Source organism: Scardinius erythrophthalmus, assembly GCF_964197995.2.
Source record: "Scardinius erythrophthalmus genome assembly, chromosome: 20".
Lineage (NCBI taxonomy): Eukaryota > Metazoa > Chordata > Actinopteri > Cypriniformes > Leuciscidae > Scardinius > Scardinius erythrophthalmus.
Window position 1 is genome coordinate 3,502,436 of NC_138240.1, and position 24,393 is coordinate 3,526,828.

Sequence of the window (24,393 nt, forward strand, 5' to 3'; positions counted from 1 at the left end):
AAAAACCTTAGTTAACATGAACAATACTTCTACAGCATTAATCGTAGTTAATTTATACAATACATTTTTAAAATCAAGTTACTTTTTTTAACATTAATGACCTTTGAACTAACAATAACAGAAAATGTAATTTTATTAAATAACATTAACAGATTAGTAAATGTTGAAAAATATATTGTTCACTATATTTTTGTTAATACATTGTTAACAAATGAGATCTTATTTTAAAGTGTTACAATAAATATTCAATATTTACTAAAAGTGAATCAAACATTAGATTTCCCTTCTGTATAGTTTTCAGATCTAATTCATACTTACATATCAGCTGGTTTGTCACAGATATATAGTTTCAGAAGATAGATGGACTTTCAAAATTAAAAAACAAAAAAAATCATTTTGGTAGAATAAATAAGTACATTTCAGTTTTCCAAAGAATTTAAGTGATAATTCAAAACAGGTTATTTTAGTTTTTAAAATGGTCATAAGTATTGTAGAATATAAATCAGAAGTAAAAAAATGTTACTGATAAAAACCGTTTAAAGCCAACATAAAAGCATTAACAAATATTGAAGTAAACTTTTCAGTGCATGTTAATCCAAAGAAAATGTGTTTGTCTTAAAGGGGGGGTACAATGGTGTTTCATGTATTCAGAGTTGTTTACAGTGTTAAAGAGATGGATTCTCATGCTTAACAGTTTTTAAAAAATATTTTGGACGAATAACGGAGAATTTCTGTGCCGAAAATCTTACTTCCGGGTTGGTACAAGTTTCGGCTGTTTTTTTTTTGACCGTGGATCTAATGACGTAGACCAGAGTGGAACTCCTTATATGAGCATTTCTCCCGGAAAAGCGCGACCGCGCACCTCAACGCGCTTCAACAGGAAATCATCGGCAGCGCTGCATAGTGTCTCCAAAGTGTTTTTGGTGAGGGAAAGCTTACCAAAGAACCCAGCGTTAGGAACAGTGGATGCAGAAACGAGTTGTGTAGACTGTTTGTTCCCTGCATTTCGACGATGAATGTTTTATAAACAAAGCCCAGATCGACGGATTCTCTCTATGGCTCTGGCTTCGCCCACACGGCCCGCCTCCAGACGCTCGTTTTTTTCCGGAAAGACTCGGTACAGCCCATTTTCTCTTAGAAATATAATAAAACTAAAAGACTTTTTGGAGATATGAAGGATGCAGTACTACTCTATAGGTACTCAAGATTAACAGGAGATTGAGTGAAAATGTGCATTTCACCCCCCCTTTAAATCACACACTTTTCTCCATCCAATACATTTCACATGGATCCATTTGTCCTTCACTGAACATCTGTCACTCAAAAACATCATGTTATGGAAGTAAAACATCTTGCAAAGTTATGTTGACCTTAAAAAAGCTTTTACTGTGGTAAAACTATTTAAAAATACTAAATCAAACAAACTTTTAATCAATAATTCTAGAAACCATCGTTGAATTGGCAGTCAATGAACTGAACACAACATCAGAAGATTATAAAAATGATTTATTCAAATTCATATATAACATGCACAGATACATACTAAAGACAGGTCACACACAAAAAAAAAAAAAAAAACGTAAAAACACACACATAAATCAAGCCTGTACAGTCAAACAGAAGGTCTGGCACCACATGACCAGAACACCAGCTGATCTCTGGGGTGAAGGGCTGCAGACGCGCTACAGGATGAAGGTCTGGGAAGGTATTTGGCACCAAACTGGCTGAGAACACGGTAAAACTCACGTTTACTCAAGGTATGTGAAATTCCACTGTGTGTGTGGATGCAAAGCACGCATATGTGTGTCCAGAGTTTCTGTGGGCAGTTCGAGAATCATTCCCAGCATGCAGTGGGCCTTTATGACAACAGGGTGATGAGGGCATCCAGAAACTTCCCTCTGTCCTCCATCTTTAGCTCTATAACTGCAGAGAGAGAGAGAGAGAGAGAGAGAGAGAGAGAGAGAGAGAGAGAGAGAGAGAGAGAGAGAGAGAGAGAGAGAGAGAGAGAGAGAGAGAGAGAGAGAGAGAGAGAGAGAGAGAGAGAGAGAGAGAGAGAGAGAGAGAGAGAGAGAGAGAGAGAGAGAGAGAGAGAGAGAACATAACCTGTTGTGGGATGTTGATAAATGTACATGTGTGTGTGCGCATGTGATGTGTGTGTGTGTGTGTGTGTGTTTTGGGGTCTGGCAGAACTAAAGGCATTTGGCACCAAACTGACAGAAATGATGGGAAACTGTATGAATATAACGGATCAGTTAGGCCGTTGTGCAGCTCATGTGTGTGTCAAATAACTTGAGTGTATCGTTGGAAGCCGAAAAAATTGAAAATCAATTACGATTTATTCGCACAGCCCTGCTTCCAACGATTATGAAAACAAGATAATCGAGGTAAAACAATTATTGTGCGGCTGCCAAATAAGTGAGTGTTTTACAATGCAGTCTACTGTTGCTAAACTGCAGGACATGTTAGAGATTAAACAGTGTAAAAGCTCATTAAGCCACAAAAGAGACTTTCTGTGTGCGCTGCGAGTCGGACACACACTCGCCAAAACGCGTACACACAATGTCAAAAAAAATTTTTGGAGAGTGTTCACGTAAACACGGTGGGTTATATCTTAGGTAAATGTACACAGATGAGAAATAAAACGCTCGTGTAACAGTATATTGGATCCGTGCATTAGCTCTTAAAGGGACAGTAGCCTATTAAACCTGCTGCGCTCTGTCATTAATGATAATCACACAACAAATGACAAAGGAAAATCACTCACTGATCTTGACTGAATACCATAAGTAGCTTTAATAAGGATTAATCTCTATATTTAATGTACAGTAAGACTATGAAGTGTTATTTTACATTTGATTATTCAATATGAACACCACTGTTAGTACAAAACTTAACACTTTTTTTAAATTTGTATTTTCATTGTTGCATTTATTTGGTCTCTTGTTTTCTGACTGTTTACCTTTTTCTTTCATTAGTTAACATAGAATTATTTTTTGCTGAAGTATCGATATTTGTGGAATACACAAAACCTGTTTTTGTTACAGAAAAAAAGCATTAAGGATTATCAACAAGACAAGTTACAGAGAACACACTAATAGTTTATTTGTAAATTCTGGACTTCTAAAATGTAAAGATTTGGTTGATTTGAAGATTTTGATTTTCATGTGGAAAGTTAAGCAGAGAGTTCTGCCTATGGTTTTACAAAATGTATTTACTCTTGTATCAGAGGAAGATGGCCATAGAAGGCAATATCCTTTTAAAATTATTTTCGCACGTACTACACAAACACAGATGTGTGTGTCTATTTACGGAGTTAAACTGAGGAACACCTTGGATTATAAACTGAAGTGCTGCAAAAGTGTTTGTAAATTTAAGAATTTGTATAAGGAAAAAATTCAGGAATGTTACAAGAAAAATGATGACTAACATGCTTAAAATGATGATAATTAAGTGTAAAGATAGGTATTACTGAAAATGTTTGGTGTTTGGGGTGAGGATTGGGGTTGATCCATTCATAAAGCAGCTGTTTTTTATTTTTTTGATGTGCACAAATAAGCGACAGGTACCATAAGATTTTCTTCTTCCTGTCCCTTTTTTTTTTTTTTTTATTCGTTCATGCACGTTATGAATGAATGAATGAATAAATATTTATGTATGAGTTGTGCAATAAATAAATAAATATTTAAAATTACTTATCGTGTAATCAGACTTATAATCGCCCACCAATAATCATGCTAAATAATCATGATTATTTTTGGTCAATATTGAAATCATGATTATTTAGCATGATTATTGGTGGGCGATATAAGTCTGATTACACGATAAGTAATTTTAAATATTTATTTATTTATTGCATAAGTCATAAATAAATATTTAAAATTACTTATCGTGTAATCGTGTGGTCAATATTGAAATCATGATTATTTAGCATGATTATTGGTGGGCGATATAAGTCTGATTACACGATAAGTAATTTTAAATATTTATGTATGACTTATGCAATAAATAAATAAATATTTAAAATTACTTATCGTGTAATCAGACTTATAATCGCCCACCAATAATCATGCTAAATAATCATGATTTCAATATTGACCAAAAATAATCGTGATTATGATTTTTGCCAGAATCAAGCAGCCCTACTTGAGTGTTAATATTACATGATTAATGCAACCTGTTCTGACAAAAAAATCTTCCATGAAGATTTAAAAATTACCATAATTTATTCAACATTTGGCTTTGAAGTTAAGCTCCAGAACTCAAGTAAACACCGGTGTCCTGCAGTGTGACATGATGTGCTCCATTTTTTTTATGACAAATACTTGATAAATGAATGAAAATGATAAATGCTAACAATAATAATGAAATAACTTTTCTTAAATATTTACTACTTTCATGATTTTGAATCATGGCAAATTCAGATCCAAACTCTTGGACACAGAAACTCTGGGCTGCTCTGCCCTCTAGTGGTTGACATGAGCTGTGTGAGATCATGTCCCATGATGCAGTGGTGCAGCGACTGACCTGAAGTGTCGAAATGATCGTGTAGAGTTCTGGAGCTGGTGCTCTCGGCTGCCTTTTCAAACGCCCGGCCAAAGAAACTTGAGGGAAAAGAAAAACGCTGATGTAATTTTTCATTGGAGTTTTAGCATTTTTCAGAGAAGAAAAGGGGCCGAATGCGAGTCTCCGTTTAAAAGCATGAACAAACTCACTTTTTCTTGTCAGAGGTGTCTGATTCTGGTGGAATTCCCAGGACGATCACAGTCCCCTTCTCCACATCCAGAGGAGCGGCCATTATCAACGGCAGTATCTTACAGCGCTTGTTCCTCGTCTAACAGAAACACACCCATGAGAACAGCCCTGTCCTCTCATCACATGTGCTGAACTCCAACATTTTTCTGGCTTTAGCAGCTTAATGTGACTTAACTCCACAGACACATCAATTGACTTCTTTCATTGAGTATTTTTTGCACACATGAACTTACGGAGCAGACGAAGGCTTTGAGCAGATATTTGCAGAGGAGTGTCAGAGCCAGAGGTTTAGAAAACAGCTTCACATCTGGTGTTCCCTACAAACACAAGAATTCAACACAATATAATGAATTACTGTCATTATTCACCCTCATATCATTCCATTATTCACCCTCATATTCTTTTTGTGTATATTTTATGTATACTATACTCTTTGTATATATAATGTTAAACTTTCATTTGATCCGTTTTGTGCCGTTATGTATAAAAACTGTTATAAAAAAAAATATATATATATAAATCTAAAAAAAAAATTATATATATGTATATATATATATAATTTTTTTATATTTATATATAATTTTTTTTTTAAATAAATATTTAAAAAAAATATTTATTTAATAAAAAAATATATTAAATAAATATTTTTTTATTGTACTGAATTAAAAATATATATATATTACTACGGGAATAACACTATTGTATAACATATTATACACATATTTTATTATATTATGTATAAAATAGTGGTATTGTATAAAATAGTGGTATTATACAGTCTATAAAATCAAGTATATAATTACAAAAATGTTATTGAAATCTATGAAATCAAATCAATTAATAAATAAATATAGTAATAATGCTATTAATTGTACTATAGAAACGAGTATTTAATAATCAATGTTTCTTTTATTAAATTATAAAAAAAAATAGATAATAATAGAACTGTACTATAAAATAATGTATTTAATAGTTATTTTTTACTTTGAGGACATGGAGAAGGTTACAAATGACCCAAAAATCCCAGCACAAACCCAGAGACACCAGCTACGTTTACCTTTTGTTTTAATTGGAATTAATTCATTCCGATTGATATATCCCAATGTAGTGTTTACATGAATGTTAAAAAAAGTGATCGGGTTGATGTGCACAGTTATGTCTCGAGCTTCCGCACACTGCACGAATATACAGAGTTTCCCGCTGTTTGTACATACAAATCATAATCCTACATCTCTTCTTTTCTTTGTTTTAAAGCGCAGACTTAATATTGATCCTGATTAGGAGAGGACGAGTACATGAAGCTTTGTGCCGTGCTGCTTATAATCATCAAGCAGTAAAAACACCCCTTCCCGCACCCAAAACAAGGTGTGTGTGATGAGAGTCCGATGTAAAGGACTGCTGGGACGACACTGTCCTGCAGCGCTTCACTGACGGTGAGTGGAAGGAGAAGTTTAGAAAGACACGACTATATTTACACTATATTAACAACAACAACTCATATATAGCTTGCATATACTAAGTACTTTCCAGTTTCAGTTTTCAATCCGATCAAGTGTTTACACGACCTCTCGATTGGATCACAAAAGGTTTAGACCACTGAAAGCTGCTTATTTAAAAGAGCAGTGCCACACTTCAAGCACTGACAATAGACTAAAACTGATTTTTAGAGGTTGACAGTCACTGAGAAACTGTGCTACACTTCATAATGTTAAACCTGAAGCCGTTAGATTTGTTCCACACCTCCAGTAAATGGCAGTAGAGGAAAGGCCCCTGCGAGAGTATGAGGTTCGTGCAGATGCAGCTCGCCACCGTCTGCTGGATGGCCTTCAGTTTCCTCTTGGCCAGATCGATGCCTAAATGCAACCGCTCCAGATTACTCCTACAGAGACAGACAAAGACAAGAGGAGTTATTGAGTAAAGCGGTCCTTAAGAAACTACAGACACATTAAAATATCTATGAAACTGATAAAGAGACGGCCCAGCCTCTTTATACCAGTGTTATTTTAGCATCACTGAGATACTAATATAGCTTCTTTTTTATATTCGCAATTATATTTTACTTTTGTATTTTCTATATTTGTATTTTTGAAGTTTTGCTTCGTTTGTCATTTTAGTAATTTTTTACTAAAAAATGTGTTTATGTAGTTAGTAATTTTTATTAATTTATATTAATAATAAATAAATATTATATATATATATATAATAAATATATATATATATATATATATATATATATTTTATTTATTTTATTTTTAATTTATATTATATATATATACATATATTCTTTTTTTTTATTATATATATATATATATATATATATATACATATATTCTTTTTTTTATTATATATATATATATTAATAAATAAATAAAAGTAAAAAAAATATATATATATAATATATATTAATAATATAATATTAATATAAAATATTTTTTTTTATACATATATAATATATAATTTTTTTATTATATATAAATTATATATATATATATATATATATATATATATATATATATATATATATATATTTATATATTTATATTAATAAATAAATAAAAGTAAAATTTTTTTTATATATATATATATATATATTTATATTAATAAATAAATAAAAGTAAAAAAAATTATATTTATATATATATTTATATATATATATATATATATATATATATATATATATATATATATATATATATATATATATATATATATATATATATATATATATATATATATATATATATATATATATATATATATATATATATATATATATATATATATATATATATATATATATATATATAAAAAATAGCCCTGCTTTATACCTGGACAGACAGTCTAGAGTTTTGATGAAGTTGTCCGCTGGCGTTTCATCCTTCTCCACATTCTCCAGCAAGGCGGCCGCAGCGTGAACCACATCACTGGCCAGGAACCGGTTCTTAAAGCCAAAGTGTACACCGAACGTCTGAACACGGATGTCTCTCATCCTGAGGTGGAAAAAACAAAGCAAACCATTAAACATGTGACAGATACGGATTACAACAAGCACAATCTTTCATTTGACTCTCTCTCACCCAAATTTATTGGCCGATTCCTCGATGACTTCGCGCAGGTTCTCTTTAATCGTCATATCCATGGAGTTAAACTTCTGCCGCACCTGCTTTAGTGGGAGACTGGGGGAAAAACAATCATTAAAAGGATATTTTCAACTAAAGTCTGAACCACACGTATACAATGTATTCTATATTAATGCAAACCATTTACACACATCACAGTTAATCAACTTGCTCAATAAATGATAAATAATATTCTAATTAAAGGGTTAGTTCACCCAAAAATGAAAATTCTGTCAGTAATTACTCTCCCTCATGTTGTTCCAACCCCGTAAGACTTTTGATCATCTTCGGAACACAAATTAAGATATTTTTGATGAAATCTGAGAGCTGTCTCACTCCTTCATAGGCTTCTATCAGAACATAGGCTCACTATTGGCCAGCATCACACACATGACCAGCGTCGGCCAATAGTGAGCCTCCGTTCTGACGTACAACCCAGAAGCGCTGCGCTGTTACACTACGTCAACTCACTCAGAGAAACACAGAAGAAAATGAAGAGTTGAATAAAGTCATTATTTTTGGGGGGTTTCACGCACAATAAGTATTCTCGTCGCTTGACAAACTTAAGGTTGAGCCACTGTAGTCACTTGGACTATTTTAACAATGTCTTTACTCACTTTTCTGGGCCGCCAAGTTTCGATCCCATAGAAGCCTATGGAGGAGTGATCCAGCTCTCAGATTTCATCAAAAATATCTTAATTTGTGTTCTGAAGATTTTTGGGTGAACTAACCCTTTAAGCATCTTAATCATATTTTTACTCCTGGCATTTAAAAAAACATGTTTAAGCAGGGGAAAAGCATGCCATAAATGTGATCAAATTACTGTAAAGCATGGCTTCTTTTGGGTCATTGCTTTAGCAAAAACTTTTGTCCATTAACACATGAACCAAAGTGTTTTCTTGCCCATTACGAGCTGGAAGAATAAGACCCGTCCACTCACCCCATGTCAGCCAGGAACTCCTGCAGTTTCTTCTGTCCGTTGATGGACCAGAGTTTAAAGCTGCAGGAGGTGTAGCAGGAGTTACAGATGCTCTCGTACAGAGACCAGTGCTGATACAACACCAACCTCAGACTGACACACGGGGTCAAGGGTCAAACACACTCATTACACACACAGTTCTTCATCACGCATGTTCAAAATGACATTCCACCTACGATTGGTGAAAGATAGCAGCATGCATTATGTACAATGTGCACATTATTTCTATATATGAAACACCCTAATTTGTGAGAGCACACCATAATGCAAAAGAGCTTTTTACACAAAATTAGATGCAAAAGAACCCAAAGAGTCACTGAAATTTAACATGCACCGTAATGAGGTCATTAAACAGCACAATAGTATGCATTAAGCAATGCACTGGTATTTGGTTTTGAACATCACACATTCAAACATAATCTCCCATCATGTGGAGAAGGATACTCATATTCAAAGGAGATCCTCATGCAGTCGATGGACAGCGAGTTTTCCTCATCCTCATTTCGATGGTTGTGTCGGGACACGTGGCGCTGTAGGGTGGCGATGTCTGTCACATATTTCATGCTGTATGATGGAGACACAAAGGTTACTTACTGCTTCAGAAGTCATGAGATGTTTTTAAGAGGTTTATGGCGGTACGAGATAAGAGTGATTCTTACTGCGGGATTTTATCATGGACCCACTGATCTGTCAGGCCAATGACACTCCACCTGCCAATCAAGAGTCAGTTTTCAGTTCGCAGAACACATCTACTGCGACTTCTTAGAGGTAATATTAAATAGGAAGCTCACCACAGCATGTCTTTGGTGTCTTTAGACATGACCCAGGCCAGCTCAAACATCACCAACGCTGCCTGTAGACAACAGAATAAACATTCACACACTGCAACCAACAAATATTGAGAAAATTGCATATTCACCAAGCAGTAGAACTGAGCAAATCATTGAGTATTTAATTACGGCATTTAACCATTTACAAATATTTAATGACTGAATGCTACAAGTTCACATTATACTTTAATCAGATCCTTTTGAAATATAAAATTCACATTAGGCCGTATCCTGTTTTGAACTTAAAATTGATGCAACGATTCATAAAAGTTTATGAAGGTTCCAAATAACACTTTATTTGCTTTATTATTATTATATTCCTCGTCCTTCGGATGAGACGTTAAACCGAGGTCCTGACTCTCTGTGGTCATTAAAAATCCCATGGCATTTCTCGTAAAGAGTAGGGGTGTAACCCCGGTGTCCTGGCCACATTCCACCATTGGCCCTTACCAATCATGGCCTCCTAATAATCCCCTTACATTGAATTGGCTCTATCACTCTCTCCTCTCTCCACCTATATCTGGTGTGTGGTGAGCGCACTGGCGCCGTTGTACTGTGGCTGCCGTCGCATCATCCAAGTGGATGCTGCACACTGGTGGTGGATTGAGGAGAGATCCCCTGATATGATTGTAAAGCGCTTTGGGTGTACAGTAGTACATATGAAAGCGCTATATAAATGCCCGATTCTATTCTATTCTATTCTATTCTTTATATTAGTGCATATTTCATAGCAAAGAGCTGAATATTGTCAAAAGCCAGATTTTTTATAGCCATTTTTAGCCTGTTTTTCACCCCAAAATTGATACAATCATTCACAAAAGTTTATGAAAGTTCCACAAGTTTTAGCAAATTATTATATATACAGTACAGGCCAAAAGTTGGGAAACATTACTATTTTTAATGTTTTTGAAAGAAGTTTCTTCTGCTCATCAAGCCTGCATTTATTTGATCAAAAATACAGAAAAAAAATTAATATTGAGATATATTATTACAATTTAAAATAATTGGTTTTCAATTTATTATACTTTAAATTATCATTTATTTCTGTGATGCAAAGCTGAATTTTCAGGATCATTACTCCAGTCTATCACATGATCCTTCTAATCATTCTAATATGATGATTCATTATTAAAGTTGGAAACGGTTCTGCTGCTTAATATTTTTTCATAACCTGTGATACTTTTTTAGGATACTTTGATGAATAAAAAAAAAAAGAAGCAAATGTTTTAAAAATAGAAATCTTTTGTAACAACAATATACACTACTGGTCAGTAATTTGGGGTCAGTAATTCTTCTTCTTTCTTTTAAGAAAAATAATAAATAAATAAATAAAGCATGGTTAATAAAGCTATTTCATCAGCTTTATTAACCATCTAAAAGCCTCTTTATGTAAATCTGTTGAAGTCACAAACGCATTAAAGCATGAACATGAGCATTTCAAAATCAGACCATATGAAAACATGATCATAGTTACTCACTGATGTTCCATGGAACTCATACTGCTCGTAGTCAAACAGGATCTCTCTCCTGCAAACACAAACACACACTAAACAATGTACTTGATTGTTTGATTTGTGTATCACACAAAATTTTTTCAGCATTGCTCATTTTAATTTTGGAGTAATTGTTATGTTTATATTTAATGACCTTCGAGCTTCCCATTCTCGTCTGGCACGCTGTCGTTCTATTCTCCTTTCCAAAGCGCCCTGAGGAAGTAAATGCAGACTTTACAAACCTTCAGTATAAAGAATCCATCTACTCATAATATGCATGACATAAATATGAAAACATGCCTCATCATAACGCCTCCGTTTCCCAGAAGGCTCTGCGCTTCCATCGCTTTCATTTCCAGAATCATCGCCATTTCTTTCTTCATCCTCATCATCATCATCACGGAAGATGTCATCATAGGGCGGAACACCAAGATCGTCATCTTGCTTTATCAGGAGCTTAATCTATAGCAGTTCAAGTACAGAAATTACTGATTAATAACTGCATATTTGCAACAGGAAGCATCAGAGCTAATAAAGTGCTGAACATTTGTACTTGAGAGTCATTGTAGACGTTGACCACGTCAACAGGTCGGTGTGTATCACAGATGAAGAACACAGAGTCTTCCTCAGGCTGAAGAGTCTCCAGCAGGTCCACATTTGCTCCACAGTTTATCAAGACAAAATACTGGTACTAGAAGAAGAAACATACATATACACAACAATTGCTTATAGATTAGACTCAAAAGCTGAGGAATATTGCCCAATAAGTCTATAGTTGATATATACACTACCGTTCAAAAGTTTGGGGTCAGTAAGATTTTTTAATGTTTTTAAAAGAAGTATCTTCTGCTCACCAAGGCTGCATTTATTTGATAAAAAACAATTTAAAAAAAAGTAATATTGTGAAATATTTTGACAATTTAAAATCACTGTTTTCTATTTTAATATTGTTTAAACTGTAATTTATTCCTGTGATCAATGCTGAGTTTTCAGCATCATTACTCCAGTCTTCAGTGTCACATGATCCTTCAGAAATCATTCTAATATGATGATTTGATGCTCAAGAAACATTTATGATTATTATCAATGTTGAAAAAAGTTTTTTTTTCCACAATTCTTTGATGAATAGAAAGTTAAAAAGAACAGCATTTATTTAAAATAGAATATTTTCTAACATTATAATATACTTTAACTTTTGATCAGTTTAACTCATCCTTGATGAATAAAAGTATTGATTTATTTTATTTCTTTCCCCCAAAAATAAAATAAAATTTCTTACTGACCCCAAACTTTTGAACAGTAGTGTTTAATGTTACAAAAGCTTTAGATTTCAGATAAATGCCGTTCTTTTGAACTTTCTATTCATCATAGCATCATGAAATAAAAATGTAAAAAACTGTTTTCAACATTGATAATAATCATAAATGTTTCTTGAGCATCAAATCATCATATTAGAATGATTTCTGAAGGATCATGTGACACTGAAGACTGGAGTAATGATGCTGAAAATTCAGCTTTGATCACAGGAATAAATTACAGATTAAAATATATTAAAATAGAAAACAGTCATTTTAAATTGTCATAATATTTCACAATATTACTGTTTTTTTTTATTGTTTTTTATCAAATAAATGCAGCCTTGGTGAGCAGAAGATACTTCTTTTAAAAACATTAAAAAAATCTTACTCACCCTAAACTTTTGAACAATAGTGTATATAGTTGCCGAACTAAACAGAGCAGAGCATAAAGTGGCACCTGTTCTTTATGCTCCATAAATGCAGTCCCTAAATCCTGCCATCCTGTCACAGGAACCAGCGTGTACTGGACCTGATCACAGTGAAATAGAGCCTGGATGGAAAAACATAGACAAAAAAATGCTGAACACTTAATAAAATTGAGTGAGATGTTTCATTTAAAAGCATCTCATTTGCAATCATTAAACTGTATTATGTATTATTTGGACAGCCCTCTCTCTAGAGCAGGAGTTTTCAAACAAATAATGATAAAAATATAGGAATAAAATGTGATTTAAATAAATAATACCTCTAACAGTACAGCACTACAGTGAGTTGAAAAACTTTACAGTATAATGTAATAGAAACTAAATATTTTACACATATCTATAATACACATTTTCACAGTATTAATTGGGTCTTTATGCATGCAAATACATGTCTGCCTTTTGAATTTTGCACACAGGTGTCTGTGAGGTGACATCTAAAAGATTGAAACTAAAAATATATATATTTCAGTCAACCATTAGTGTATGAATGAAAGATAATATGTACTGCAGTATATAAACATCTGAATATCTACACCACATATTAATACTAATGTTTTTTTTTTTTTACACTATTACATCATAATGTTTACACATGTGTAGGTTGTTGTAGGTGTCCTGTACAAAGTATATTGTGTATTGAATATCTGTGTATGTTGTGATGTTTACTATCAATGTTGCTGTTATTGTAGTATATGAATTTATAATGATAAGACTAACCTGCAGAACCTTACAGGCACACAAGGCATCAATATCAGGAGACACGAGCAGGGCCACTCTCTGAATATAAAAACAAGAGACAAGTCTGAGAAAGTCAAAGTACTTTAAAAATATATTAACTTCAATAATACGGTAACTACAATACACATGCAACAACATATAGAATAAGTATTATAAATTAATATGTACTATAACATATTAATATAAAAGAACATAACATAACATAATATAAAAGAATAAAACATCAACAGATAATGGTAGTATTAATAGTGTTTTTCAATACTAGCTATTTATATTAACTGTAAATATTAATAGTATGGGGGTCTCCAGCAACCAAACCCAGACAAAACAACCATTACGCACCTGATTAACGACAACGTCATAAAATTCCTTTCGAATATCGGTCACAAACATGTTAAAATATAAGTTTATAAAGTTTAAATAGATAAAACTATCCCTTTTGCGCCCGTTGACGTTTTAAAACTCTGTCCTTGTTTAAAACTCAGAGTTTCCGTGTTTCGTCTGTGGCGCCAAATTTGCTTGTTGTGTGTTTAGTACGCCCTTTGTAGAAATAACCAATTGAATAACGACTTACAGTGACGGGCAGACACATTAGCCAATGGTGCGCGACAGCGAGCGGCTCTTCTGTCCAATCGGAAACATCGCCTGGCAGGTCAAAACATGGTACAGAAATACGGTGATAGAAAAAGAAAATGAATCTCTCTCTCTCTTTAAACACATTTTTATAATTTATTTATAAGTTATAATATTTTTTATAATATGGATTTAACAAATATTATGCATAGGGCGTGACCCAAGCTTGAAAGAGAGATGTGATTGGCTAAAGTTCGGTTTGATGGTTTGTTGTTTTGTTGCGTCACGTCCTACTAGTTTTTACGCACTTCCCACTGAAAGAAGAGCTGCTGTGTTTCTGTTATTGAGTTGTCATCAGTATTCTTCTCATCATCGCTGAGGTTCTGCTGTCAGGCAGATAAACAGCTAACATGGTCTGTACTCGATTTTAAGCTACCTCTAAATTTGCCTTTTTAGCATTATGTCTTTTATTGTTCTAAACCGGCTAGCTAATGCTAAGCTAAAAGCAGTAGAAAGCTGCACTGTCACTGTGGCACAAATCATAAGATGTTTGTTTATTATTAAACTGACATTTAAGATTATTCGTTCAGCAGAAGATATTTCCAAAGAGATTTACATGAAATGAATACAGGAATACTATAACAAACAATTCTGAGTGCAGCAATAAAAGTTCCATTATTATTAAATGTTTTTAAACTCTCTCTCTCTCTCTCTCTCTCTCTCTCTCTCTCTCTCTCTCTCTCTCTCTCTATATATATATATATATATATATATATATATATATATACACACACACACACACACATACATGTCTAAGTATATAAAACCATGCATTCTTCAATGTTTTTGTATTCAATATGAATATAATATATTTCTGTCCTCTTCCTCCATCAGTTCTCCTTCAACATGTTTGAGCCGCATGTGGGCCGGGGTTTCCAGAACCGTTTCTCCGCTCAGTACCGGTGTTATTCTGTGTCCATGCTGCCAGGGCCCAACGACCGCTCAGATGTGGACAAAGGAGGAAAGAGTATGTCATGGTCTATAATACTAGAAAGAAGCTTTGTGGAACAGGATTCATTTAGTAGATCTTGGGTTGTATTTCACTGAACTAACGCAGATGTCATGTTGTATTTTCAGTAATTATGCCCCCGTCTGCTTTGGACCAGCTGAGTAAGTTACATGCAGTTTATTAAATATGAAAAACCTTCCAATTTTACTCTCTCCTGTGTATTGATTTCACACGTGGTTTGTGTTTCAGGCAGACTTAACATCACGTATCCCATGCTGTTCAAACTCACCAACAAGAATTCAGACAGAATGACACACTGTGGCGTTCTGGAGTTTGTGGCAGATGAAGGCATCTGTTATCTCCCTCACTGGGTATAACATATACACAGATCGACTGCTACTGGATCTGATTTGCTTTAGACACGTTATCAAAATGTCCTTGTCAATCATGTTTTATTGTTTTCAGATGATGCAGAACTTATTGTTGGAGGAGGGCGGTTTGGTCCAGGTGGAAAGTGTCAATCTAATGGTGGCCACATACTCAAAATTCCAGCCGCAGAGTCCAGACTTCCTGGATATCACGAATCCTAAAGCTGTGTATGTTAAACATACACCTTTTACACTAAAATATATTTAAAAGCTAATATCTAGATGTGCAATATTTCTTTTCTTTTTTTCAGATTAGAGAATGCTTTGAGGAATTTCGCCTGTTTGACCACAGGCGATGTGATCGCTATCAATTATAATGAAAAGGTGATTGTCTGTTACTCAGTATAATGATTAATGTGGGAAAAACCCTGATACACTAAGCCAGACATTTCTGTCTTCCAGGTCTATGAGTTACGTGTCATGGAGACCAAACCAGACAAGGCTGTGTCCATCATCGAGTGTGATATGAATGTAGGGATGCTTATTTTATTCAGTTTACATAATATATGAACTCACCTAACCCTACCGACCAAACGTTTGGCGTCAGAAACACTTTGTTTATGAAAGAAAGAAAGAAATGAATACAGGAAGGATGCATTAAATTGATCAAATGTGACAGTAAAGACATTTATAATGCTTCAAAAGATTTCCATTTCAAATGCTGTTCTTTTGAATGTTCTATTCATCAAATAATCCTGAACAAAATGGTTCACGGTTTCCACAAACATGAACTGTTTTCAACTGATGATGAACAGAAATGTTTCTTGAGCTGCTAATTAGAAGGGTTTCTGAAGGAAAACTGGAGTAATGAAGAGTCACAGGAATAAATTACATTTTGAAACGTATAGTTATTTTAAATTGTAATAATATTTCACAAAATTGCTGTTTTTGATCACATAAATGCAGCCTTGGTGAGCAGAAGAGACTTAAACATTATAAAGAATCTTTATATTTACACAATACCTCAGTGTATCTCTAATTACACGATTTTTCATCCATCAGGTGGACTTTGATGCTCCTCTTGGTTACAAAGAGCCAGAGAGACACATGCAGCACCCTGAGGAACCAGCAGTATGTTCTGTCCTTCACATTATAACTCAGCATTATGATTAAAATTCACATAAATATCATTCTTACTAATCCTGTGTTTGTCATTCTGCTGTAGGAAGAGGAAACGGATCCCAGTAACTATGACGTGGACTTTGGCTTCAGAGTAAGTTAAACTATGATTATCATTACTGCTGTTTCACGCTCCTTCATATGTTATGAAATCAAATGTTAAGAATTGGTGTCTTTACTTCCCGTTTCTCTCCACAGGCCTTTACAGGTTCTGGGAATCGTCTAGATGGGAAGAAGAAAGGCATTGAGCCCAGTCCAGCACCCCTCGATCCCAGTGACATCAAACGGTACCAGCCTCAGTCGGACCCAGACCGCTTCACTCGCACTGCTAAACTGTACATTTTAATATTTGCTGTTTTTTAATTCACACAGAGGAATTCCTAACTACGAGTTCAAAGTCGGAAAGATCACCTTCATCCGAAACGCCAGACAACAGCCACGCAGATTTGACATTGTGAGTGAAATTACAGGGCAAATAATATTTAGGGTTTAACGAAATCTCAGGTTGTCACAAATTTAGTTTAAATTGCCAGCATCATTAAGTGTTTTTTGCAATCTCTTGTCTTATTTTAATCTTATATTTCCTTGTCTCCAGGATGAAATGGCCACTAACTTCATTGCGTTCTCTGGGGAAGGACAGTCCCTGCGCAAAAAAGGCAGAAAGCCCTGATTACACATACACAATTGACCAGGACACATCAGAAAGTCCACTGCTGTTTGGTTATTTGTGCTGTTTTTGAACTATGATCCACTCAACATGTGCAGTTATTTAATGACATGCACCTGGATTTCCATTTGGATCTTCCTCTGTACATTACAACTGCTGTTTTACAAAATATTTGGCATACCGAATCCCCTCTTTTTCATACATTAGTAAACACAAAACAGTGACCAAACACATTTATATGCACAATACTTCAGATAATTTAAATAAAGATTACCCTGCTATTCTTCAGACTTGCTCTTTATTTACTCTAGGATGAGTTGTTGTCATCAAGCTTTTGTTTTCTGGTGCTGTTAATGACATTGTTTTACAAAATATGAACTTAATTTGTCGTTTAAGTTAAGTTTCTTAACTTCATGGACGTAATTAATTATGAGTGCATCACAATACGATTTAACTTTTATTGAATGCAGATCATTACTTTTAACAACCATTAAAGATGAATTAACTAAACAAACTTTGAAAGCATTTAATAAAGATTACCCTGCTATTCATCGGACTTGCTCTTTATTTACTCTAGGATGAGTTGTTGTCATCAAGCTTTAGTTTTCTGGTGCTGCTGTTAATGACATTGCTTTACAAAACGTGACATTATCTGTTCATATGACTAAAGATTGTCCATAGGAATGTACTGTGTTAGTACAACTAGACATGCTGTCAGTTACCACAGAAAATAATGTCAACGCACTGTTAAATTGCAAGTATAGCCAAAAAGACAGTAAGTATTATGTTAACATCAATCCAGCATGTTAAAATTGGCAATTTCCACTGCTAAAAACAGCTCAAATAAAGTTTTTTTCTTCCTGTACGCAGCATTAATGTGCTTTTTTTTTAAATGGCACTTCTATTTTTTAACCTTCTCAAACACCTCATGGACGTAATTATGCATCACGATACGTTTTAACTTGTATTGAATGCAGATCATTACTTTTAACAACCATTAAAGATGAATTCACTAAAACAAACTTTGAAAGCATTTAATATCAATACAAATTGATGGTTTTATCACATGTTAAAAAAGAAAAATGAGTATGTTTCAACTTGCTTGATGTATTGTAAGCCACAGGCAAAGATAAAATATATCCACGTCGTTAAGAGAAATTCTGAAAAGTTAAAACTGACCCATCAAAAAGACAACAGAACGAGGCCAGTTAAAAAGTGTATTGTCTTTCATTTCATTTGACCAGTGCCGTCAATACACACAGAACTCAGTCAGAATAAAAACAGCTATTGTTATGACCCATGATGCCACTTGAGCATTTGAAACTCAGTGCTTTCGCCAGATCAAGCTTCATTCAGCAGCTCAGTTATCAGAGTTGTACTTCCAGACGGCGAACTCTCCGTTGTCACTGCAGGTGGCCAGCAGTCCCGTCTGCTTTGGATGCCAGGCCACGCAGTTGACGTCCTGATTGTGGGCTTTGGGCACATGGGCCGACAGGAAGAAGATGGGCTGCTCTGGGTCGGCAGTGGGGTCTTCTCTGAACACACGCACTCCATCATCGCCGCACGCGGTGGCCAAGGCACCGGTCAGACGACACCTTGACATTAGAAGGATTACAATAATACAAGGGTCACTTCTGAACTCACAAATGTCATAAGCATTGCACTGTCTCAGGGCTTGTGCAGTATTTAATGGTGATATGAAGGTAAAATTTAACCAACTAAAGATAATTGAGCTCTTCATTTTTCTTATGCATCATATTCGATACATCAGGCTTTTATGAAATGAAAATGAAATGAAATACACTTTATTGTCAAATTTGTGTTGGACTCAAGGTGTTTACATTGACAAAATCATTCGAAAAATAAACTTCTACAATACACATAAAAAATAATAATAATAATAATAGTAATAATTCCTATACTCACCCTTAAAAATAGTCATTCATCATTTAACATTTTAATTGAAAAAGGCATAAAAGACTTCTTAAAACGATTATACCTACTTATAGGAAATCTTAAGGCTCATATATTATATAGTGAAAATATGGAGCTCAGACTCGAGGAGTAAAAAACACCTCAATTTTATTCAGAGGCTCAAACTGAGCAAAAATATGCAATTTGGTGCCGATGCTGATATTTATATGGCCAAAAAGATGAAATTCTGATGCTTGTAATGAATATTTATGACAGTACAGCAGATACTTACATAAAATGCATAGAAATATCAGCTCTCACTCTATATCTGCCAGTAATATGTCTTAGTAAGATGATATTTAAATGCTTAGATATAGGATCAAAGCTCTGTATTTTTAAAACATATAATGCAATACAATAATGATTGAGATATGAACAAATAAACCTTCCTCAAAAGCCTGATGATCATATTTGAGACACATTTGAACATGACTTTTTTTTTTTTTAACCATGCATGGATAATGGATACGTCCAGTACGTGTTCACCTTGAAATATTACTAACAATATAAAAGTTATTACATTTACTTTATGAAAAATCATTAAAGATTTCTGAAGGTGGGTGTTTTTACAAGTACACTAAAAGGCCTTTTACTTGCTAAAAATATATAAAATATCAATCATAAGACAGAAGGCATGTAGTAGATTGTGTGCAACAGGTTTTCAAATATAATAGGCTTTATAGGGTTAAAATACAAATTTCATCAGATGTCCAGTACTTTTTAATTAATTTTACAAAAATTATCTCTGCTCCCAACCACTAAAATACAGAAATAACACCATCGCTTTAAAAAAACAAAACACGAGAAAAGATTTCCTCATGCGACATGTAATGGCATGAATGTTTTGCTTCCATTTTAGAAATTTTTAATGCCTTTATTTGCAGAAAGGTGTATTTTAAAGATGTTTTTAAGACCAGCAGAAACCCTTTTGACCAAAATGACACCATGCATCTTACCATGCTACATCATATACTGTTCTCCCGTGGAATCCAGACAAGGTGCATATACACTTCCAGGACTCATCTGATGAACCTGCAACAAAATCACTATCAAATTCAACCCAGCAAAATGTAGACTACATCATTTTAAACCTGCTAAATATTCAAAATATCAATAGAGTAAAACTGTACAGGAGGAATCCTAACGCTCTCACCATCTCCAGCCGTCGACTCCTTCCAGATCTTCACGGTACGATCATCGCTACAAGACGCCAATCTTCGTCCTTCGGGGTCAAAGGTCAAACTCCAGACAGTGGATTCGTGTCCCTCTAGAGTGGCTCTACATTCCCAGTCATCATCTTCCTCTTTATAAATGCACACTTTGTTGTCATAACTGGCGGATGCAAGAAGCTGCAAAAGGAAACGAGTTTCACCCTTAAAAAGTGTCTGAAAACATTACGAGAGCGACAGAAAACATGCACGTGAATGTCATACCTCCTGTGTCGGGTGCCAGGCGACATGCTTCACGTCCTGCGTGTGTGAATTCACAACACTTACACACTCGTACTCATCCTCCTCGTCCACTAGAAGGAAAATAAAGGGTTTAACACAAATCATTAGTTGTCCCAAACCTGTATGAATTTCTTTCTTCTGCTGAACACAAAAGAAGATATTTTGAAGAATGTCAGTCACCAGACAGTTGTTGGACCCCATTGACTTCAATAGTATTTTTTTCCATACCATGGAGGTCAATGGGGTACATCAACTGTCTGGTTACCCAGGTTTGGAAGAGCTTGAGAATGAGTAAATGATGACAGAATTTTTTATTTTTGGGTGAACTATCTCTTTAAGGCAAGACACTACAAGCAAAACCATTATTTTTCCATGAACCAGACAATTTTGAGATTTTAAACTAGCTTTTGCATCCGGAACACGTCTTCTTTCAGACTAGTGGAAATACACAATACACATTTAAGGGTTTATTTGATTACACAACATTTTGTATTTTCTCCTGCACTGAGCCAGAATTCTTCACTTCAGCCACACTTACTGTACACACATCAAACTTTTTATCCATATTTATATATACTGAAGGTTTTTCAGAAGGGCTTGTTAATATACACGTGAAGTAAATAACATTTTATTAGTGCTGTCAAATCAATTTATCGCTATTAATCACATCTAACATAAAAATGTTTGTGTAATTGTGTTTATATATTATATATATATATATATATATATATATATATATATATATGTGTATGTATATATATATGTGTATATATATATATATATATATATATATATATATATATATATATATATATATATATATAATAAAATTATATTAACAAAATTATATAAACAAACTTTTATGTTATGTTCGAAGCGATTAATCGATTTGACAGCACTACATTTTATTCATAAAACATTGTAATTTTTTCTTCTGTCAACTGACAGTATTTATGGAGTGATAATAAGAGATGTTTTCCAAAATCCTGTCTGTAAAAAGACTTTAACTTTAATGTCAACAAAATTAACCAATTTTCAGCCTGGCTTTATCCAATGCTCAGATTTCTGTTCAGAAAATGTATGCAAATGAGTGCATTTTTAATTAGATAATGAGTCATTTGCGTAATCGAACATAATAACAGTCATAAAAAAAGAGTTGTCATAATTTTCTGTGATTGATCCACTAGGTAAAGTATGGTGATAACTATTACTTAAATTTTGTACACTATCCCCCTGTGGTTTCTTGCCTTAAGCCCTGTGGAAAAAACGTTAGTCAATTATGTTAGATAATTGTTAGGTCAAAATGTTAGTTTAGGGTCCAATTCTCACTATCAACTAGTTGCTTATTAGCATGCATATTACTAGGATATTGGCTGTTTATTAGTACTTATAAAGCACATATTAATGCCTTATTCTGCATGACCATATTCTACATCCCTTAATTCTATACCTTAACTTAATAACTACCTTACTAACTATTAATAAGCACTGATTAGGAGTTTATTGAGGTAAAAGTCATAGTAAATAGTTGGTTAATAGTGAGAATTGGACCCTAATCTTAAGTGTGACCTTGCTATCTTAATGCACATTCCTGGTCTAATTGTGAATGATTCATCAGTGCACATCATTCTAAGGGAAAAACAATGTTTGTATTTGTGCTATAGAAAGTCTTTTCACTATTCAATCCCCGATTCCTGACGTACCTTCCCAGATCCAAACACTTTTGTCTCTGCTGCAAGTGGCCAGTAAGTTTCCGGATGGAGCCCAGGCCACACACTTCACCTCGTTCTCATGACCCTCTAACACTGTCAGGGACTGCAAACACACATGACGGACACACGTCAGGCTGACTATCCTGTTAGTGATGTCACTTCCTTCATTTTTTAAGGGTGTGAAATTATGCGTATTCAAAAACAAACCTCAAAACCATCATCCGTCTTCTTCCAGATGCATGTCGTGGCATCAAAGCTGGCCGATGCCAGATATTTCCCACAGGGCGACCAGGCCACCTTTCTGACCGTACGCTGGTGTCCATCAGACAGGACACACTTACATTCCCAACTGTCCCCTGAGAACACAAGACAAATAAAATACAATAATATACTAGATATTTTTTTACACTATCTGCTGTGTCATAAAGATCATACACAATATATGCAGAATTCAGATGCAAAAGCCTCTAAGTGCCATCTGAAATTTTCCTTCTAGAATGATCATTTTTATCAAACTTGTATATTTAAGTTCAGTAATTTCACTTAAATGACAATTCATAGATAATTTTCATTGTCATTTAAGTGAAATTACTGAACTTAAATATACAAGTTTCATAAAAATGAACATTCTAGAAGGAAAATTTCAGATGGCACTTAGAGGCTTTTGCATCTGAACTCTTCGTATATATATATATATATTTATTTTTCTTTTTTTTAAAAAATATTATTCAATTTTATAAAGTTCAATTCACATTTATTTGTATAGCACTTTTTACAATAATCATAATATTAATAATATATATATATCAATAATAATATATTATACATATTGTTTCAAAGCAGCTTTACAGAAAATGCACGAGTCCACATTATAATTTAGAGTGATCTGTTATCAGAGGAAACTGTCATGTATTTCAGAAATGTACAAATACAAAATCACAGTTAGCTAAAAATGTATTAATGTAAAGAATGTAATAATTTAAGGCAGAAACAAAGAGCTCATTGAAGTAATGAATACTTGTTAACAAATGAAAAGTCTTGTGTCTGATTCGGTGTGTGTCTGTGTGTGAGTGTCACTAATAATGATTGAATGAGTTCAGTTTGACATACTTGAATGAATGAATTAATTAATGAACTGTAACGTTACACCCCAAGCGTTTTACAATCATATCAGGGGATCTCTCCTCAACCACCACTTGGATGTTGCGACAGCAGGAACAATACAAGCTCACCACACACCTGTTATATACTTCAGCTCTCATATTTAAGTACATGTTTTTATTTACGGTGTATAATATGTTTTTGCAGTTTTACCTTCTTTACCCCATATTCTTATCGCGCGGTCCCCGCCGCATGACGCGAGGAGTGTGCCCGCGGGGTTCCACTCGACGTACCAGCAGCGCGCGTCCGGGTGCGCGCTCACCCTCTGCAACAGCTCCATCTCGCCCTTCATTTCCATACAACTGTATGATATTTGTGATTATATGACATGTAAATCTTCCCCTGTCTCTCTCTCTCTTATATGTCACAACTTCAAGACTTCTATTTATCAGCGGCTCCACTTCCTGCTTTGTGCTTCAGTGTTTTTCGCTGTTGATAGAAATGCACGGCAGTAGCGCCACCATCAGGAGTGTAGCGGGAGTTAGAGGAAAATATCTTGCAGAGTAATTTCTATTATTTTATTATTTATTATTTGATATATATGTTAAACGTTTTGTTTGCTGTGTGATATTGTATGTATTAGCTATTAACTAAAAGAGTTTAAT

The 24,393-nt window shown here is 34.1% G+C and overlaps 3 protein-coding genes across 3 annotated transcripts; 1 reads left to right on the forward strand and 2 right to left on the reverse strand.

Moving 5' to 3' along the window:
- Window positions 1-1,486: 1,486 nt before the first annotated feature.
- cdc45 (CDC45 cell division cycle 45 homolog) lies at window positions 1,487-14,229 on the reverse strand. Its single transcript, XM_081349653.1, has 18 exons — window positions 14,037-14,229; window positions 13,674-13,733; window positions 12,929-13,021; window positions 11,727-11,864; window positions 11,474-11,635; window positions 11,328-11,386; window positions 11,159-11,207; window positions 9,642-9,703; window positions 9,510-9,560; window positions 9,295-9,414; window positions 8,812-8,943; window positions 7,830-7,928; window positions 7,581-7,742; window positions 6,493-6,631; window positions 4,986-5,069; window positions 4,713-4,831; window positions 4,525-4,601; window positions 1,487-1,923 (listed from the first exon to the last, which is right to left on the reverse strand). The coding sequence occupies exons 1-18, from the start codon at window positions 14,085-14,087 to the stop codon at window positions 1,859-1,861; spliced, it is 1,722 nt and encodes a 573-aa protein (XP_081205779.1). The 5' UTR covers window positions 14,088-14,229; the 3' UTR covers window positions 1,487-1,858.
- Window positions 14,230-14,523: 294 nt separating this feature from the next.
- Window positions 14,524-18,039, forward strand: ufd1l (ubiquitin recognition factor in ER associated degradation 1). The gene is made up of 12 exons (XM_081349683.1): window positions 14,524-14,680; window positions 15,162-15,294; window positions 15,405-15,437; window positions 15,526-15,647; window positions 15,742-15,872; window positions 15,956-16,028; window positions 16,107-16,175; window positions 16,707-16,775; window positions 16,870-16,917; window positions 17,022-17,110; window positions 17,196-17,277; window positions 17,419-18,039. Exons 1-12 carry the CDS (start codon window positions 14,678-14,680, stop codon window positions 17,491-17,493), a joined length of 927 nt encoding a protein of 308 aa, XP_081205809.1. The 5' UTR covers window positions 14,524-14,677; the 3' UTR covers window positions 17,494-18,039.
- On the reverse strand, window positions 17,777-24,253 carry ciao1 (cytosolic iron-sulfur assembly component 1). The gene is made up of 7 exons (XM_081349682.1): window positions 23,942-24,253; window positions 22,835-22,983; window positions 22,619-22,730; window positions 20,898-20,986; window positions 20,618-20,813; window positions 20,421-20,496; window positions 17,777-19,085 (listed from the first exon to the last, which is right to left on the reverse strand). Exons 1-7 carry the CDS (start codon window positions 24,084-24,086, stop codon window positions 18,851-18,853), a joined length of 1,002 nt encoding a protein of 333 aa, XP_081205808.1. The 5' UTR covers window positions 24,087-24,253; the 3' UTR covers window positions 17,777-18,850.
- Between the last annotated feature and the right edge of the window lie 140 nt (window positions 24,254-24,393).

Excerpts from the sequence above, each read along its gene's own strand:
- cdc45 (XM_081349653.1), bottom strand. The coding sequence starts at position 14,087 with ATGTTTGTGACCGATATTCGAAAGGAATTTTATGACGTTGTCGTTAAT. Across the intron at positions 5,070-6,492 it reads TCTACTGCCATTTACTGGAG|GGAACACCAGATGTGAAGCT; the intron begins GTGTGGAACAAA and ends TTGTGTTTGTAG. Across the intron at positions 1,924-4,524 it reads CGATCATTTCGACACTTCAG|TTATAGAGCTAAAGATGGAG; the intron begins GTCAGTCGCTGC and ends CTCTCTCTGCAG.
- ufd1l (XM_081349683.1), top strand. Across the intron at positions 16,776-16,869 it reads AGCACCCTGAGGAACCAGCA|GAAGAGGAAACGGATCCCAG; the intron begins GTATGTTCTGTC and ends ATTCTGCTGTAG. Across the intron at positions 17,278-17,418 it reads AGCCACGCAGATTTGACATT|GATGAAATGGCCACTAACTT; the intron begins GTGAGTGAAATT and ends CCTTGTCTCCAG.
- ciao1 (XM_081349682.1), bottom strand. The coding sequence starts at position 24,086 with ATGGAAATGAAGGGCGAGATGGAGCTGTTGCAGAGGGTGAGCGCGCAC. Across the intron at positions 22,984-23,941 it reads AAGAATATGGGGTAAAGAAG|GGGACAGTTGGGAATGTAAG; the intron begins GTAAAACTGCAA and ends TTGTGTTCTCAG. Across the intron at positions 19,086-20,420 it reads ACAGTATATGATGTAGCATG|GTGTCGTCTGACCGGTGCCT; the intron begins GTAAGATGCATG and ends TCTAATGTCAAG.